The sequence below is a fragment of the Acyrthosiphon pisum genome, chromosome A2 (assembly GCF_005508785.2).
Source record: "Acyrthosiphon pisum isolate AL4f chromosome A2, pea_aphid_22Mar2018_4r6ur, whole genome shotgun sequence".
Lineage (NCBI taxonomy): Eukaryota > Metazoa > Arthropoda > Insecta > Hemiptera > Aphididae > Acyrthosiphon > Acyrthosiphon pisum.
Genome location: NC_042495.1, coordinates 75,096,078 through 75,114,164, shown reverse-complemented (window position 1 = coordinate 75,114,164; position 18,087 = coordinate 75,096,078). Strand labels below are relative to the sequence as shown.

Genomic DNA, 18,087 nt, shown 5'->3' with positions numbered 1-18,087 from the left:
AACCAAATTCTTCCAGTTTTGTCCAGCTTATTGGTCTAAAAGTCACATTTTTTTCATTGACTGGAGCCCCCTCCAGCCCCCTTAAGTTTTATTTTATGATATGGAATTTAAATATATTGAAAAACATTATAACAAACAAAATTAATGTTTAGATTGGTCAAACCTACATTAGTTTTGATTTTTAACAAAACCTGCTGCAGCCCCCTTAAAATAGCATAAATTAATTTTAATTTTTAAGGATATAATTATTTTAATCTCGGATATATTAACTAGTTATGATTATTAATTCTAATCATTATATCTAAAATCATAGTCCAACAATCCTGAACTAATTGTGTTGGTTTCTGCTCTTTTAGGTTTGCTTGAACAAACCTAATTCTAATGTCATGAATTATGTAGATATAAAAATTTATTTTAATAGTTTAAAATTAAAAATATATTATTTATTTTATTGTTTGTTTAAATTTTTTCCAATTTACCTATTTCTCATTGAAGTTGTTTGTTGTTTATTGATTGGTGTCAGAGCCAACTGGTTACCAGTTGAATGACGCTGTACCAAACACGATTTGGGTTTTAAGGAACTTCCATAACTGCAATATAAATATAAATACTAAAAATACTAAAACAAAAAATACTTATTATAATTTATAATATCACTGTATTATTACGAAATTCTAAATTCTAAACTATGTTATTTCCTTATTTGTAAAACGACCATTTTAAACTAGTCTTTAGTTTATAATTCATTATTATAACATTTATCATAATGTTATGTCTTTGATGTCAAAGAACAAATATAATGTGAAACAATAGCTTACGATCAAGTTACAATTTACTTTGTGTACCTTTATCATAATACAAATGGCAAAACCAAATAGTGCTAAGTTTGACAAAATTACCTAAGCCTTGTTTTGAACACACGACGCCTATGGTCCTCGGTATCTTGATAATCTTCTGTGTCACTACTTGTATCACGATCGTAGTTGTGACGGCCGTCTTTAGACATGGCCCAGGCTGGATAAAAACAAATAAGTTTAATAACAGGTACAACAATCTAGATTTGGACAAAAAAAATAAACTTAATAAAAATATATAACATCACGAGCATACATTATTTTACCCATGAATAGGCACCAACCACTGTTAAAATATCCAACGTCGTTGTACACACAAGGTACACCTAGCACCTACAACACTATTTACTACCTAACCTTCTGTAAACGACAACAAATGCTGATTGCTGAACAACTTTCGACTTGCTAATGCAATAGTTGAAATTAATTTCTGTTAACACGAATTAACAGGCGGTACTAAGCTATCAACAATGTGGCCACTTCTATATTTCGAACTTTCAAAAAACTTAATATATTTATTACTGGAATGTTTTGTTTTTTGCGTACTTTTATTTAGATTGTGTTATCATTATTTTCAGAAGGACAAAAATAAATAAAAACATGAATCAGTGTTGTGTGACAGTATTAACATAATATTATATATGTGAGCGAAGCAGTGGGGGATGGATTAGATTATTAGATAGATGTGTTATCTCTGGTTTGAAATGAAACTTGGGTTTTTGAGTTCCTTTACTCAATAGTAAATACTCATTACTCATCGTCTCATCAGCCCAACACCAGCTTATCTAAAATTAAAAGAGTCGGACCATTTTAAAATCAATGTAGTCGTGAATTCGTTTAACTGTTAGTCGTTAAAGACGTGTGCATAATGTCGTGGATGTTTTTCTAAAAGTTAAATTTTTATTTACCAGAGAATATTTATATGTTTGTTTGTCGATTCATAACAGCTTTGATGGAATGGGGTCACGGATAAGGTGAGCAGTTACAATTCCATTGAATTAATTGTTCTGTCATTGATATAATGATACTGTTTATTAGTCTCTACTCTCTCTCTAGTGGCTTAATATTTTTAAACAATTGTAATATTGTAAAGTGTACATAAATTATAGTAGCATAATATAGTAGGTATTTAATATTTTTTTGCCTAAACAGTATTTGATTTATATTGAATTACATGTGTTACAAGTGGCCAATGTTTATAATTGATGAATTCAATAGTATGCATATTAATCTTCATTGTATTATATTAGGAATGACGTTGTTCGATTATTTGAGTGCTTCTGTGAAGTAGCTGGTCCAAGTAAGGAAATTACAGTACCATGGATTCTCCAAAAGTTTCCAGAACACTATAGAAAAGACGAACTGCTTGAGACTGTACCTAATTTTGCTTATCCTTGTGATTTTGACAGGTAGTGTTAAATATTAACTTACAATATTCCTATTGCCTTATTCTAATAATTTGAATGTTTAGAACCATGATTCAGCACTACTCATTTGTACTGACCAATGCTGAATCGAAGTGGATTTTTGGATTTTGTAGACATGATCCTAAATCTGAGACAGCTTTAGTTGTTCTCAGTTATCTTCCTTGGCATGAATCATTTTATAAGTAAAAATTATTTTATATTTACAGATATTTATTTATTTTGTACGGTTAATGGAATTATATTATACTTGTTTCTGTTTTAGATTATTAAATTGTATATCTAATCTCACAAATAGTAATAATTCTAAAGATCTATGGCCATTTTTGGAATCTGTATATAACAGTAAACTACCAATCAAAGGACTTGATTTAAAAATTAATAGTGATAGCGGTGAAGAGGTAATTAATTTATTATGCATTTTTAGCAAAAATTAAAAAATATTTTCTTATTATATTTTCTTATAGTTATTTGTTTGTCAGTCGCCAATTCAATTCCAGTTACCAAGCATTCCAGAAAATGTAAGTAGTTTGTTCTTTTAATTGAACTAGGTACAGAATTCTAAACAATTTTAATAATAATTTATGTTTTTAATTATTCAATAAAAAATATTATTGAGCAATGGTTTAAGTAACCATTAAGTGCATTATGTACTTATTTATTATAATGTGTAGATCCATATATCTTAATTTAATTAAAAAAAAAAAATCATTAAAACATTAATTATTTTATACTAAAAAATCTGCATTTCAAATGATGATTGATATTTGAAATTTTGTTTTAGAGAAATTTGACAGAATATTACAGTGCAGTCGATTGCCAAAATATGATTATTATATTTGCATCTATGTTATTTGAGCGCCGTATTATTTTTACTTCCAAAAAACTATACAGATTGAGTGCCTGTGTTCAATCTGCTAATGCAGTTCTATATCCAATGAATTGGCAACACATATTTATACCAGTATTGCCTCAGTCACTTATTGATTACTTATTAGCACCAATGCCATACTTGATCGGTTTACCTCACTCATTATTCCAAGTAACTATTTTTCATCATTTAACTTAAGTTTTTGTCATATTTATTACTATTTTTTATTGTTATTTTTTAGAGTTTGCAGCGTAATGACTTGGGAGATGTTGTTATTTTAGATGCAGATAATAATACTATAGAAACTCCATTTGATGATTTAGAAAATCTTCCAACAGATGTGGTCAGTAAATATTTATTAATATTACTACTAGACTCATTACTTTGTCATATAACTCATATACAAAAGTAATCTAGGCAGCTTCAATAGGTGTGACTAATGTGTGTCAATGCTTTAATCAATCTGTATATTACTTTGAACTTTCAAATATTATGGTTTACCATTGATATTGAATTCAGTATTACAACAAATGTAATTCATTATCCAATTTTTATGAGCATTGGAGACCTATTTTATTTTTATTTTAGGTATCAACTTTAAGACGACAGTTACGTAATAAAGGTACACTGTTAGGCGATGGTGTTTCTAGAGCATTTTTACGTGCTTTAGTTAAGTTAATTGGTGGCTATAGAGATGCATTAAAATTTCACCAAGGAGAACGTATAACATTTAATAAAGAAGCATTTATTGAGTCTAGATCAGCAAATATGCAACCATTTTTAAAAAAAATGTTGGAATTGCAGATTTTTCAACAGGTATAATCATTATATATATTTTAGGTAAAGATAGTTTTTTTATGAAATTAACATTAGTACTTAGTAGTTTAATACTTAAAGTATATAACTGTCACAAAATTAATTGTTTTGTACATAGTTTATAGAGGAACGATTAGAAATGTTAAATGCAGGACTTGGTTTTTCTGATGAATTTGAAATGGAAGTTTGCAACTACCACGAGAAATCTAGTAATAGATTAAAGCATCAGTATAAAGATTGGACATTCACTATGAAACGTGAAGGAACTGCATTATTTAAAACTGTTAAAAATGCGGTAAGTTAGTAGTTTTAAGTTTTGCTTAATTGAGGATTTTATACATTGTAGTTTTTATAATTTACCTACTATCTTGTTGTACATAAAGAACATAATTGTATTATTAATTAATAATTAATTATTTATAATTTACAAATTATATATAGTGTACAATTGTCAATTAATATTAAAAATAAAAACCATTTAACTTATTTTTAAATATTATGCAAAAAAAAACATTAAAATAGTAAATTATATAAAAATTTAAAATACTAATGTAGGTATAAACAAATTATCATTTATAATTAAAATCTGTATAAAATAAAATATTTTTATCTTTATTTTGGTTTTAATTGGGCTGAAAAGAACATAATCAGAATAAGATTTTTTATGAATTGGGTTCATTGCTTTGTATGTGGTACTTACTTACTTATTTATTAATTGTTGTTGAATATTAATAGTTAAAATTTTATTTTTAATAACATAAAATATTCTTATCCAAAAACATGATTTTTGATTAATTAAAATTTAAAATTTTACATACTAAAAGTGTTCCCGGTTGTATCTAATTTTATTTAAAACCTTATTAGACTTAGTTGGTTACAGAATTATCGTAGATTTTTGTATACTGTATAGAATATGAATACTTATAAACAAATTTTTGCATAGTTTAATTTTTGGTTTTATTATAAATCATTAAATTAATCAGATTATTACATTTTATTGTTAATTTTCAGGCTAATCCTACAGTAAGAAATGCTGTAAAAACGGTAAATTATTTTCATGTAAAAATAAAACCTTTATATTATATGATACGTTTTTAGGTTAAAGAACGTGGAAAAGATTTTCGGTTGGCTTACAAAGACATTAGATCAAAATTCAACGCTCCAAATAAAAATCCTCGAACTAAAATTGGTACCCATCCAAATTCTGCACCAAACTCTCCTTCTATGCAGAAGAGACAATCATGGTCACATACAACAGCATCTGCTAGTTATCGTAAAGAAACTGCCAACGGATTACAAAAATTAACTACATCACAAAAGTAAGTGGATATTTATTGCTATTATTACAGTTTTATCAAATAGAAATTTTTGTTTTTCATAGTTTCAAAGACTCTTCGATTTCACCGCTACCACAAATTAACTTGAATTTAATGGAAGATTTAAAAGAAGTTATATTCAGAACTTGTGATAATGATGATCCACGAAAGTATACATCAGTAAGTTTAAATAATTTAATGGTTTCTACTTTTTGATTATTAATTCTAATTATGAATGAAATATTTTGTATTCAGTCCTGGGATGATTCAGTCAAATCAAACTTCATCATCAATGATGATTTAATCAACTCTTCCTTTGGGTCTATGCCAAGCGAGAGTCCAATGGAAACTAAAGATCTGATTCGATTGGATTCAACTTCTAGTATAGATGATTTTGATCCTTTAAATAGTCCAACTAACAGTCATGGTTTGGTACCAGGAGTAGGTCTTAGTAATCCACTGTATCAGTATTTTGTTCCATTAAATAAAACTCAATTAGAAACCAAAAATAATAATGACCTCCTTAACGAATATGGATTAAACTTTGATTTGTTAAGTTGTACTGATCAACCAGGCCCATCCATGTCAACAAGTCAACCACCTGTACCACCATTACCACCCAAACCACCAAATTTTAAATCAAATTGGACCAAATTTGAATAAAATTACAAACCTAGTTTATAATATTATAATACTTGTGATAAAAAAACATTTTATTTTGCAATCACACTACTTTTAAGTTAGTGGTTACCACTTATAATTAATATATTACAACATTGTCCATGTTTACATTTTATCAACATTTTTTTATATACTCATATATTATTGTTACACCAAATATTAACAAATGGACCAGAATGTTGTCTGATTTAGATTGTTTAACGCTCATAAATGTAGTCATATATTACGTGTTATACATGGTAAAAATTGTATGTTTGTTTATCGTTCATTATTTTTTTGTTGATAGAAAATTAAATAAAACAAATAAAAATATATATAAAAAAAGTGCAATAATTTATCATCATTTTGATTTGCTATTGATATATTATATTAAGTGAAGATAGGTCATTTAAACTATCTAACATACTTTTTCACAAACCAGAAGAAAAAATAAATCAGATGCCATACTATTCTGAAATTAATAGTACTTATAGTGTTAATTATTTAAATTATACCTTAAATTTTTCTCAAATATCAAACTGTTTGAATATCTTATAATTTGAAGATTCTTTTATAATACATTATTGCTGAGTTGAAGCATACATGGGAAATGAATAAGTTTATAAAAACCAATAAATTTAAGTTTTATTCAATCAGTATGCAATAATATAGTTTTCACTAATATACAATATTAATAAAGAAGATAATCAATTAAAAAAATAAAAAAAAATTGTTTTTTTTTTAAAATTTACTGGAAAAATTTATTTAGATAGTAGTGTAAGATTGTGAAAAAAAACAGCAAATCGTATAACAATAAGTATTAGTAGTGTATAGCACTATACCAGTTAAACTAGGAATGATTATTTCAAAAAAATATTGATAATTTTAATGCTTTGTCTGTGAAATTTAGGATATTGCGAAAGCCGATAAGTAAATCAAATAAAAAGTTTAATATTTTAATATTTTCTTTTTTATTATTTTTCTGAATAAAGAATGTACTCAAATATTTAAGTTAAATGTAACCATAGACACCTTAAGGACACAAAATTTAAAAAAAAATTTTAAATGAAATAGAAACATTTTTCAATCCCAAACGTCTATTATTCATCATTATGAACATTATGAATCCATTATTTTCAGTACTCCAATTGCTTCAGTGAGTCTATCTAATTCGTCTTGTGACTGCTTAAGTTTGTCCTTATTTGCATTTCTCACGTCTTCGGGAACTTTTGTTTCATAATCTGGTACACTCATTGCTTTATTTAGTTTCTCTACAGTTTGAGTTAATAGGTCACTCTTTTTTTTCAACTTTTCTATTTCCTTGGATGTATCAATCAAGCCCTAGATAATACATAATTTTAATGTATAAAATAAGATTTAGAGTAATTATTTATAGTAAACTAATTGTAAAACTACTAACCTTCAATAAAAGATGCACTTGGCATTTATCAGATATAGGCAGAATAGCACATCCAATTGGTATAGAAGACGCATTTGCAAGTTCCACTTTACTACAATTGGCAAAAGTAGCAATCTCTAATTTAAATTTAGTTACAATTTGTAATGTACCTTCATCAGAACAATTAATATATGTTTCAGTTTTTGAACTTTTAGGAACATTATAATCTGATAATGCTGATCTAATGCTATGAACAATTTTCTGAACAATTTCAAATTCATTTTCAGTTTTTAAATCCCGCCAAAAATATTTTATCTAAATAAATTTGAATAAGGATAATTTATTATTAATTGTAAATCAAACTACAACTTATTTGATTGTTCTTACTGTTTCTGGATACAAAGCAACAGATATACTAGGATATCTAGTAATATCAGAGTGTGGCAATCTTTGGTAAAGTTCTTCAGTAATGAATGGCATAAATGGTGATAATAATCTCAATCCTGTATCCAAACAGTAGAATAATATATTTTGAACGGTTTCAATCTTGTCTATATCATTAGAGGCGAATACTGGTTTGAGTGATTCCTAAAATTTATATTCACAACATTACTTCAGTTAAAATTTAAATATATTATTTAAATTACCAAGTACACATCACATAAATCATATAACCAAAAATTATAGCATGCAGTCGTTGCACCATTGAGTTCATAGTTTTCAAATGAAGTATTACATGTTTCTACAGCTAATGATAAGCGACTCAAAATCCACGTATCCATGTTATTTAAGTTCACAATCTATTAAAAATGTCTAATTAAATTCATTTTACTTGATGTTTTTGTTTTTTCAATATCAATATAATATATATTTTAAATTCATTACAAATTAAAATATTTTAATTAGTTACTTCTGATAACGGGGAAGGTACAAATTCTTTTTTGAAGTACATGAGTGCAAACTTAATGGCATTCCAAAGTTTGTTACAGAAAAAACGATAACCTTGAACACGGAGAATACTCAAATTTATATCATGTCCTGTAAATCAACAATATAGTTAAGCTGGGTTCATAAACATCTTATAACACAATAATATGAATCAAATATTTAGGGGGGGGGGGGGGGTTATAGCCGATTTTTAACATGCACTTTTTGATTATTAAAGATAATATTTAAGGGGAGCCCACTCTTTCGCCTCATTTGACCAATACTGTTTGGTAACTATAATATATATACCTTGAGACATGTATGAACATAAAGCAAACCGTAATGCATCTGTTCCACATTCTGGGATTCCATTAGGGTAGTCTTGCTTCTGTCCTGCTTTAGCTTTTTCTATTTCTTTCGGATCCAAGTTACTGTCAGCAAGTTGTTTATTTAAATTCTCTAATGATATACCTTTAATAACATCTATGGGATCAACGACATTACCCAATGACTTGCTCATTTTACGGCCATGTGCATCACGTACAATGGAATGTAAGAAGATTTTCCTAGTATAAACATTAAAAAATATTTTAATTTATTAAAAGTTACCTAAAAGTTAACAACCCAACTCAAGAGTCAAAGATCACAATCCAATACAATTGCATAATATTATACAGTCTGTTAACACGTTCACTGTGGAAGATATTTAGTGTGTACTTAAGCATGACGCTGAAAAAATTGTAGTTTTAAAAAAAAATTCCTAAAAATTGAAAAATTAAAATATCATTGTATGGTTTGCACTTGTTTAGGAAAAATGCTTATAGAAGACGCTGACGAAAAACAAAAAATTTAATCGTAACGCTGACTAAATTATAGTGCATTTAATAACAAGGGGAATGACGCCAATTGGCGTCATTCAGCATATGCGAGCTATGTAAAATGACACCATTTGGCGTGATCCACAATGAACGTCTTAATACACTCATTACTACAGTTTGAGATAAACTTAAAACCATCATTATACAAAAATAACATTTGTTTTATAGACTTCCAATTAAAAGTAAAATCTAAACTATCATCTACTTTTGAGCTGTAATTGCTTAATATGAAAAAATAAACATAATAAAGAAAACTCATAATTATATTTTTCATTTTTATATAATGATTCAGTTTAACATTATCAGTAATATATTATTTTTAAATTTCTAACGTAATAAAATTAATAATTACTTTAAGTAAATAGTTAATAAAACTTTAACTTACTTAAATGGTAAACAACCCATTAAACGCTGGGAGAAGAAAACCATGCGAGCTACCCAAAAGAATAAGATATCATAACCAGTTTCTAATAGAGTGCCGGGGAAAAACATCTTTAAATCATCTGTCTTAAAATAATAAAGAAATAATACTTATTAGTTGTATTTATATTAATGTCTTAATTGAATTCAAATGTATTACTTGATCAGGCCATCCAAATATAGAAAATGGAAACAGAGCTGAAGAAAACCAAGTGTCTAAAACATCTTCATCTTGTCGAAGAGTAATTTTTTCTTTTGGGACATTGAATTTTTTTACTGCTTTTTGTAAAGCTTCTTCTTCTGAATATGCACTTACCCAACAATCATCCTCATTAATCTAAAATGATTTGTTTATAAATTTAGGAAAAAGAATGTTTTATCATTTTTGTACTTACAGAACTTAGAGGTTGATTATCAATAGTAACAAAATATGCAGGAATTCTATGACCCCACCAAAGTTGTCTTGATATACACCAGTCCCTAAGAAACCACAATATTATTTATATGATCTTCACTTAATAATAATTAATAATTACCTAATATTATCCATCCAATGAAACCAAGTTTTGTTGTGTTGAGACGGTATAATCATGAGTTCACCATTTTTGACAACTTCTGATGCTTGTTTAGCCATTTGGTCACAACGAATATACCATTGTGGTTTAATTAGTGGTTCAACAACATCTTTGGAACGACTACAAATAGGCACAACCATTGGATTGTCAACTGTTTCACAATAAAGGTTTTTTTTTTTCAATGCTTGTAAAACAGCTTTACGTGCTTCAAATCGTTTCATTCCCTTCAGTATTAAAAAATAGTTAAATTTTAAAGTTGACAAGTATTATATCAAATAAAATACTTACATTAAATTCAGTACAATCACCTATAATTACACCATCATCATTAAATATTGTTATAAATGGTAAGTTACGACGTTTACCAACTTCATAGTCATTAGGATCATGAGCCGGAGTAATTTTTACCGCACCTTAAATACATTATTATTAAATATTGTAATGTTGTATTGTTATTAAAATACATAATTTTTGGAAAACTCACCTGTTCCAAAATCTTTTTCAACAAAATTGTCACAAACTATTGGCAGTATCCTGTCACAAAATGGATGTTGCACATATTTACCATGCAAGTGTCTATACCTAGGATCAGATGGATGAACAGCTACAGCTGTATCTCCCAACATGGTTTCAATTCTAGTGGTAGCTACAACAATTGTTTCATCTTCTCCTACGACTTTATAAGCAAATGATACAAGAATACCAAATTCAACTTTTTCTTTATAACCTGGTATGGACAGGAAGGTTCGACCAGGCAATTCAATTTTGTCTACCTATTAATCATTAAGAATTTATGTTAAAAAAATTATATTTTTAATAAAAAATAATTCTAAACTTGTATTACAAATATGAATTAACCTCAATATCAGAAATAGCACTTTTTAAAGCACATGACCAATTTACAAGACGGTTGCTTCTATATATATCACCATTTTCATGTAAACGTATAAAAGCTTCTGTGACTGCATGACTGAGTTTAGGGTCCATAGTGAAACATGCACGGTCCCAATCCAATGAAGATCCTAACAACTTCAGTTGAGTATATATACGATCACCTTTCCTAAGATATAATCATACTTTATGAAATGGTCTACAATATTAGAATTTAAAGTCAATGCTTTAAATGTATTTATTTATTTAATATTTACTCTTTTTTCCACTCCCATATTTTTTCAATAAACTTTTCACGACCAATATCATGTCTATTTTTATTTTCTTCACGCCACAATTTTTTTTCAACTACTACTTGAGTTGCAATTCCTGCATGGTCACAGCCAGGATTCCATAAAGTAGTTTTACCATTCATTCGATTCCTAGTTGTTGTTTAAAACAAAATGATACTTTAAATATCTTTCATAATTATAAATTAAAATTAAAAATAAATAAATAAATAAATATAGAAATAATTAAGAAATATTTACCATCGAGTAATTGCATCTTCCACTGCGTTAGTGAGAGCATGACCCAAATGTAAAGATCCCGTCACATTAGGAGGAGGAATAATCATAATAAATTTTCCTTTGGGGTTATCTTCCAATACATTTTTTTTCTAAAATGTAAAATAGATATAAATAGTAAAAATAAACTTGATGATTTAAGAACACTGATATAAATAAAAGTTATTATAAGCTGAGAAATATTTTCTATCATGTATCTATAGAAAATGTATTTTATAAAAACAATAGGTAACTATGATTATGATTTTATGACTGATGTTTACCCCATATTCTGGTTTGAAAAATCCTTCTTTTTCCCACCAGCTATACCATGCAGCTTCAACATATGCTGGGCTATATGAATCAGGCATAGGGCATGAAACATCTTTCTTTTCACCAGGTTTAGTATCCTGATCATACACTGCTACTTCTTTTTCTTTCTTAACTGGCTCTTTTTTTTCTTTTTTCTAACATAAAAGTACATAAATTGTTTATAAATTAGCATTAATCTCATGTAGCTAACCTAAAAATCCAATATTTTAACTTAGGTAAAATGTACCTAATACTATAACTAGTGTTTATTTTATGAGGAACGTCAAGTACATATTACAACTAGAATACATACTTCTTCTTTTGGTGTATTCTGTTTCTGATCTTGTTTTTGTTTGAACTTTTCCAATTTGGCCAATTTCTTGGCTTCCTTTTCTAATTGCTTGGCTGTTTTTACTGGTGGCTCTTCCATGTTAATTTATTTAATATTACTATCACTAAAACAGTATTCAGTAATATTTAGTAAAGAACGTTAAAATATGATGTATAAATCGGTGTATAGACTTGTAAAAAACCTCAGTAATTTAAGTACGGTCTGTGTACTGAGTAGTGATTATTTGACCACAAATCACAATATAAGTAATAAATACTATTATCAAAGATCGTGCCACTGCCACACGGCACACGGCTATTATACTTATCTATAATAGATAAGTATATAAAACAACGGCACTCACGAGTCACGACTCACCAGCCACCACGCCGTTTGCAGCTTGCAGGTATGCAGCTATATTTGGCTATGGGCTAAAGAATGACTTGAAAGAAGTAATCACAAATCACTTATCAGTTATCACAAAAACTATTTATTTTTTTTGTAGCCGATATAGCGCTATAATTATTGACAGTCTGCTATTGTTTCATAGTAGACAAGACGATTTGCACGAATTATAGGGTAAGATTACTCTATGGCAAGAGCTTAGATCATATACAATGGATGGAGTCATAGCATATTACGCGTATAAAATGAGTTGAAGCCAACATAACTATTGGAACTATAGGACCTGTGACATCTGCGCTTGCGCGACTGTTTATCTTAACTGCGCGTCTGCAGCACTTTGCGCCAAACATTAATGATAAGAGACAAAGCGCATGCGCATATCACTGAGGTCCTACAGTTATGTTGGCTTCATAAATTGTTCGTATGACTCTATCCATTGTATATGATCTAAGGGCAAGAGCCAAGAAGCCACGAATTTACCTAGATCTATTAATTATTAACTAAGTTCGTGATAGAATAGATAGTGTTGGTTTTTTACTCTTATCAACTGGTAAACAGGAAGAATATCCACCGTGAAAATGTCCCAAAAATTATTTTTTAGATTGTTTGTGAAGGGAATATTGATGAATGTATTATTTAATGTAAGTGTCAGTTAAAAAAAAGATCCCACCCACCCACCTAATACTACAATACTAGCCACTAGGTATAATAGGTATAACAACAACACTATAGAATTATTTAATTCATCTATATCCTATATGTTTAAAAATTATTAGTATATTGTATAAAATAGTATCTTAATATCAAAGTCTTTTAATTTGTTTAAATTATAATTAATAGAACTTAACTAAATATAAAAATTAAAGTACAAGTTGATTATTTATTTAGGTAGTAGATTGTAATCGGTAGGTACTAGGTACCTATTAAAAATATGTAACTTTTTTTCTAACTTTCTTTGCAACAATAACTCGTAATTCGTATAATAAATAATAATAAGTAATAAATAATAACTATAACAATATCATTTCAATCCAGAATCCTACAAATGCCAGCCACCGGCACACTACAATACTATATTATACCAAGTACCAGCTATATTTCCAAATTACAATGGTAATCGGAATAAAAATCCTCCGGAAAAAAATCGCAAGACTACAGACTCACACTACATGAAAATGATTAAACAAATATTTTTAAACGCTAATTAGTATCTATAAATTATAATTAATAATTAATTAAGACATTATTAATATTTAATTACAATTCTTTTATATTACGATATTATTAGTTATAAGTTATAACTTTCTATAGGTAACATTTTGAACATTTAGTGGTTATACAATGGTGTTTATTTATTTTTTAACCTGTATACAAAATGTCTACTAGAAGGAGTGCATCGATTTCAACATATTTAGTATTTTCTTTTTTAGAAAATTGGATCAAGGTGTACTTTAGACAGGTACTTTAGACAGGTACTTTAGACAGGTACTTTAGACAGGTACTTTAGACAGGTACTTTAGACAGGTAATTTTTCGATTTTTTCAATAGTTATTTAATGCCACGGGAAAAAGATGCTAATTGTAAAGTATTTCAAATACTACTCAAATACTTTTCAAATACTTTTGGTTTTTAAAGTAGGTTTCTAATTATCGTAATATAAACACATATGTAGTAGGTAATCTAATAGTTATCTAATAGTTTTAAAGGGAATATTGTTATTCAATATTCAATAACTTTTTTTAGAAATCTGGTTTTCACAAACCTTTGGGCTTCGGCTAACGTACAGAAATACAGTATATTAAATAAAACTATTATTCTATTATTGTAGTTGACAATTATAATTTTTCAACCAATTATTTCGAATAAAAATAAAATGTCGAAATAAAAAACCAAAGTATTCAATACCAAAAAGTATTTAATACAAAAAAAAGTATTTAAAATACCATTCAAAATATTTCATGCTGAAAGTATTTAAAAAGTTATTCAATACTTAAAAAAGTATTTGAATACTATTACTCAAATAATTTTACTTAAATACTTTACAGCCTTACAGGACTGAGTATACCTCTGCAGCGTCATAACGTAAGTACAGTAATGGTATATCAATAATAATAATAATAATAATAATAATAATAATAATAATAATAATGGTGTTCGGAAAAATAAACAATTAAGCCCGAAATCCAGTCGGTGCTGCCGATCGATTAATAATAATATATGATGGTTTGCTTTCTGGCTACTAATAAACGATGTTTGTTTTAAATTAACGGCGACGGCCTAGAACAAAATTCGGAATCGGCTCACTTTCAATTTATTCTGACTATACCTACACGCGAACAATTTACCTGTGAAAATGGCTGAATCGCATAATACCGAAACAACAACTCAAGAAATCGAGAAAACTGTAGAAGATTTCATGAAGTATATCATCAACAACATCGAGTATGATATATTGGAAACACAACTTAGCGTATTTGACAACTTCCGAGAAGAGCCTACGGTTGCGGATTTGGCGGCCTTGTTGTTTTATGCGACCCAGTTCGCGGGCGGCGACTCGTCGGAAACCCATCAACCGGACGACGATCGGTTGAACGGATCAAAGATGACGTGGTCGCTGTGCCAGCGACGCAGGCGCCAGTGGAAGCGCCCAGTGACGAGGCGGAGTTCGTCACACCAGTCAGGGGAGCTGAGGTCAAGAACAGATTTGGAGACTTAATCGGCTGGCCGGACCCGAGGGCAACGCTAGCAAAACGCGCAGCTCCGCGTAGACGGACGGCGGCGAGGATCGCGTCCGCTGCTTGGACAGGTATCACCAAGGCCGCACGCGTTTTCTGTGAAACCGTCGGAGAGTTTCCCCCCTGGCTGAGGGCAGCGGACAAGGCGAGGCGATGACGTGGGGTCGAGGTTTAGGTACGTGACAGTGCACTTTTGGGGTGATCGGTGGTAAGTCTCGTGACGGGATCGCGGACGTCGGGCGCTCGAGATCGCCGACACGCGAGACCCTCTGGCGGCGCGGTGGACGTGCGGCTGCTTCGGTCCGAGAGTGACGACGACACAACGACGAAGGCTTGCGGTAACGGCGCGGACATCGACGCCGTTCCGATGGTGCCAGTGACGACTGCTGCAGTGCCGCACGAAGACGACGAAGACCACAGATCTGACGGTGGGTGAGTGACGGATGACTATAATTACAGGGCGTCAGCAGCGCCGGGCTTGAGGAAACGAAACGTTCCAGAGTTTGGCGGTGCGCGACTCCACGGTGGGCCCGACGGGACGCCAGGGTGAAAACCCCGGAGAGTATCATGACAGTCGCGTGTTGCGATGTTGTCTGCAGATTCTCTCCCTTTTTCGTCTAGTGGTCTGATCCTGTCGGCCGATATTATAGTCTTCGTCGCTCGCTCCGAGCTTTGGTCACCGTCGTCGCCGGCACAACAGTCGTCTTCAGCGCCTGCAGTACCGTCAAGCGCACTGCATCGCGCACTAGCAACTCCGTCGCCAACTGTCGTCATCGCTCTCGCAGCCGTCATGGCCAAGTTTCATCTGTTTCCATTTCCATTTCTTTCATAAAGAACATTAACAAAAAATATTTTGGTTACGTATACGAAATGTCAATAAAATAATATGTTGAAGGTTTTAGCCACGTAAAAGTATATTTTGTTTACCAGTGTGGTGACAATTTTTCTTGTCCAAAATGTGAGAACAGACAGAATAGGGAATTAAAAATTTACGTAGGTACACATCATTTTAAAATCAATACATTCATCGCTCGGCTCAGAATCTAAAATAATAATTATTATAACACTATTGTTCTATGAACCCCACATTTTGTTTACGTAAAAGTAAGTATAGATAATGCGTCTATAATACCCGCTCATCGATCCACAAGTCTGACAGTCGAAATTGCACAAGCTGTCAATTGTGTATTTTTGCCGATGATGACGATAATACTTGTTGTGTACACAATAATATATTAAAATAACACTCAGAAATAAATTAACTAATTTAGTAAAACATTTAACATTTCAAGAAATAGAAATAGTAATAAAAATAATTTTAAAAAAAACTTTTATACGCTAATAACATATTTGTTGTTGAAGCGAATTGAACAATAATAATAAAAAAAAATCGGTAAACTGCCAAGACTGAGTCAAATTATTTTGAAAATGTTATCAAGTAAGTATAGAAACTGATAAAATAAACATTTGGTATAAATTTCAAGTACCTACGGTTATTCATTTTTGGACAACAATTAAGAAAACCGTTCCAAGAAAAATCTAGTGATTACAGCTGGTACAATTCGTTAAAATTTGAACTTCAAACGCTCATAAATAATTAACTTGACTTTCCAGTAGGTATGCATTGTTTTTAGTTAAAGGTAGAAAAACTTCTAAGGAATCTTGAATTCAATTTTAAAATCTTGGATATAAAAATACAATTTTTAGGAATTTCTAACTTAAAATAATAAGCAAAATTTCATGATTTTGACTCATAAAAAATTATTGTAAATTTGTCCTCAAATAAAGATGCATAAAAAAAAAGGTGGGTAAGTGGATTTCGCTCTGCTGTACAGTAGGTTACAAGTGGGTCACTGTATAATGGATGGTATTAAATTTGAATTCAATGATATAATATCATTGTATAAGAAAAACGATTCTGAGCGGAGACGGTATGTCAGTCTAGGTATAAGACATATTATATTATACTTATCTATGGTATTAAAAAAAATTGACCTATAATAGGTACCTAAAATAAATTCCAAATTAATCATATCACAATATCCAATAGGTAATTAAAACGCGTTATACATCAACAACAAACCGTGATACTATCATAGATATATAATATAGTATACTTTAGAAGTTTCATGTACCCACGAATAATATTATACAATCGCAACAAAATAACTAAAATAGTTATTTTAGGTTTTTTTCATATGTAATTTTGTCCAAATTTGTACTTAAAATGACTATAAAAATAAACTGTGTAAATGTATTTTTTAGATTTTTTGGTAACAGAATTAATTACTTACGTGGAATCTTGTTTTAAATTTTCAATTCTTAGATACAAAAATTGAACATTTTATTTTATTAATTTTAAATTACAAATTGACAATTGTTATGTTTTAATGTTATATAACTTATAATATATATGGAGGTCATGTACTCATCTTCACGTATTATGACATTCAATTGCTATACGATATAAAAAATATATTTGTTAAATTATTAATTTGAGATGAGTATAGTTTAAATTAGTAAATAATAGTAAAGTAAAAGTAAAATGGTATACAGTGTTCATTATGATAAAAGTTCAATAAAATTATTTTTTATAATTTATAAATTAGAAACTAGAAAGACACATTCACTCTTTATGTGATTTACATACGATAAAAAAAATAAATAGGTTAACTTTTTTTAAACTGATTTACGTTAATATTTTTTTTTTATATTAACTTTTAAAGTT

The 18,087-nt window shown here is 29.4% G+C and overlaps 3 protein-coding genes across 9 annotated transcripts in view; 1 reads left to right on the top strand and 2 right to left on the bottom strand.

Annotated features, from left to right (window-relative positions):
- Positions 1-1,426, bottom strand: part of LOC100160212 (BTB/POZ domain-containing protein 10) — a 6,355-nt gene extending 4,929 nt beyond the window's left edge. Inside the window, exons 1-3 of one of the 3 annotated variants that reach the window (XM_001951347.4) lie at positions 1,121-1,426; positions 900-1,054; positions 480-590 (exon numbers count right to left, since the gene is read on the bottom strand). In XM_001951347.4, the coding sequence (XP_001951382.1) occupies positions 480-590; positions 900-1,006 (218 nt within the window). In that variant the 5' untranslated portion in view covers positions 1,007-1,054; positions 1,121-1,426. Of the gene's footprint in view, positions 1-479; positions 591-899; positions 1,055-1,110 lie in introns of all 3 variants that reach the window. The other 2 variants (XM_008182425.3, XM_016802463.2) reach the window with 2 other exon arrangements.
- A 122-nt stretch (positions 1,427-1,548) lies between these two features.
- LOC100167728 (DENN domain-containing protein 1B) lies at positions 1,549-6,286 on the top strand. Of its 3 annotated transcripts, none has more exons than XM_001947918.5 (13): positions 1,549-1,828; positions 2,105-2,263; positions 2,326-2,463; positions 2,544-2,679; positions 2,746-2,799; positions 3,063-3,320; positions 3,391-3,492; positions 3,738-3,965; positions 4,084-4,260; positions 4,977-5,009; positions 5,064-5,284; positions 5,347-5,461; positions 5,537-6,286. In XM_001947918.5, exons 1-13 carry the CDS (start codon positions 1,812-1,814, stop codon positions 5,942-5,944), a joined length of 2,046 nt encoding a protein of 681 aa, XP_001947953.1. In that variant the 5' UTR covers positions 1,549-1,811; the 3' UTR covers positions 5,945-6,286. The 3 variants fall into 3 exon arrangements, with proteins under 3 accessions (XP_001947953.1, XP_008180646.1, XP_016657951.1); XM_016802462.2 differs by lacking the exon at positions 1,549-1,828 and adding an exon at positions 1,951-1,975; XM_008182424.3 differs by lacking the exon at positions 4,977-5,009.
- A 602-nt stretch (positions 6,287-6,888) lies between these two features.
- Positions 6,889-12,822, bottom strand: LOC100158835 (valine--tRNA ligase). Of its 3 annotated transcripts, none has more exons than XM_008182422.3 (18): positions 12,584-12,822; positions 12,202-12,343; positions 11,861-12,043; positions 11,562-11,689; positions 11,289-11,453; positions 10,999-11,200; positions 10,625-10,913; positions 10,429-10,553; positions 10,102-10,364; positions 9,961-10,045; positions 9,726-9,902; positions 9,531-9,652; positions 8,577-8,833; positions 8,251-8,378; positions 7,988-8,140; positions 7,728-7,928; positions 7,362-7,655; positions 6,889-7,282 (listed from the first exon to the last, which is right to left on the bottom strand). In XM_008182422.3, the coding sequence occupies exons 2-18, from the start codon at positions 12,316-12,318 to the stop codon at positions 7,061-7,063; spliced, it is 3,111 nt and encodes a 1,036-aa protein (XP_008180644.1). In that variant the 5' UTR covers positions 12,319-12,343; positions 12,584-12,822; the 3' UTR covers positions 6,889-7,060. The 3 variants fall into 3 exon arrangements, with proteins under 3 accessions (XP_008180644.1, XP_008180645.1, XP_008180643.1); XM_008182423.3 differs by having other exon boundaries at positions 12,598-12,822; XM_008182421.3 differs by lacking the exon at positions 12,584-12,822 and adding an exon at positions 12,422-12,552.
- Positions 12,823-18,087: the final 5,265 nt, after the last annotated feature.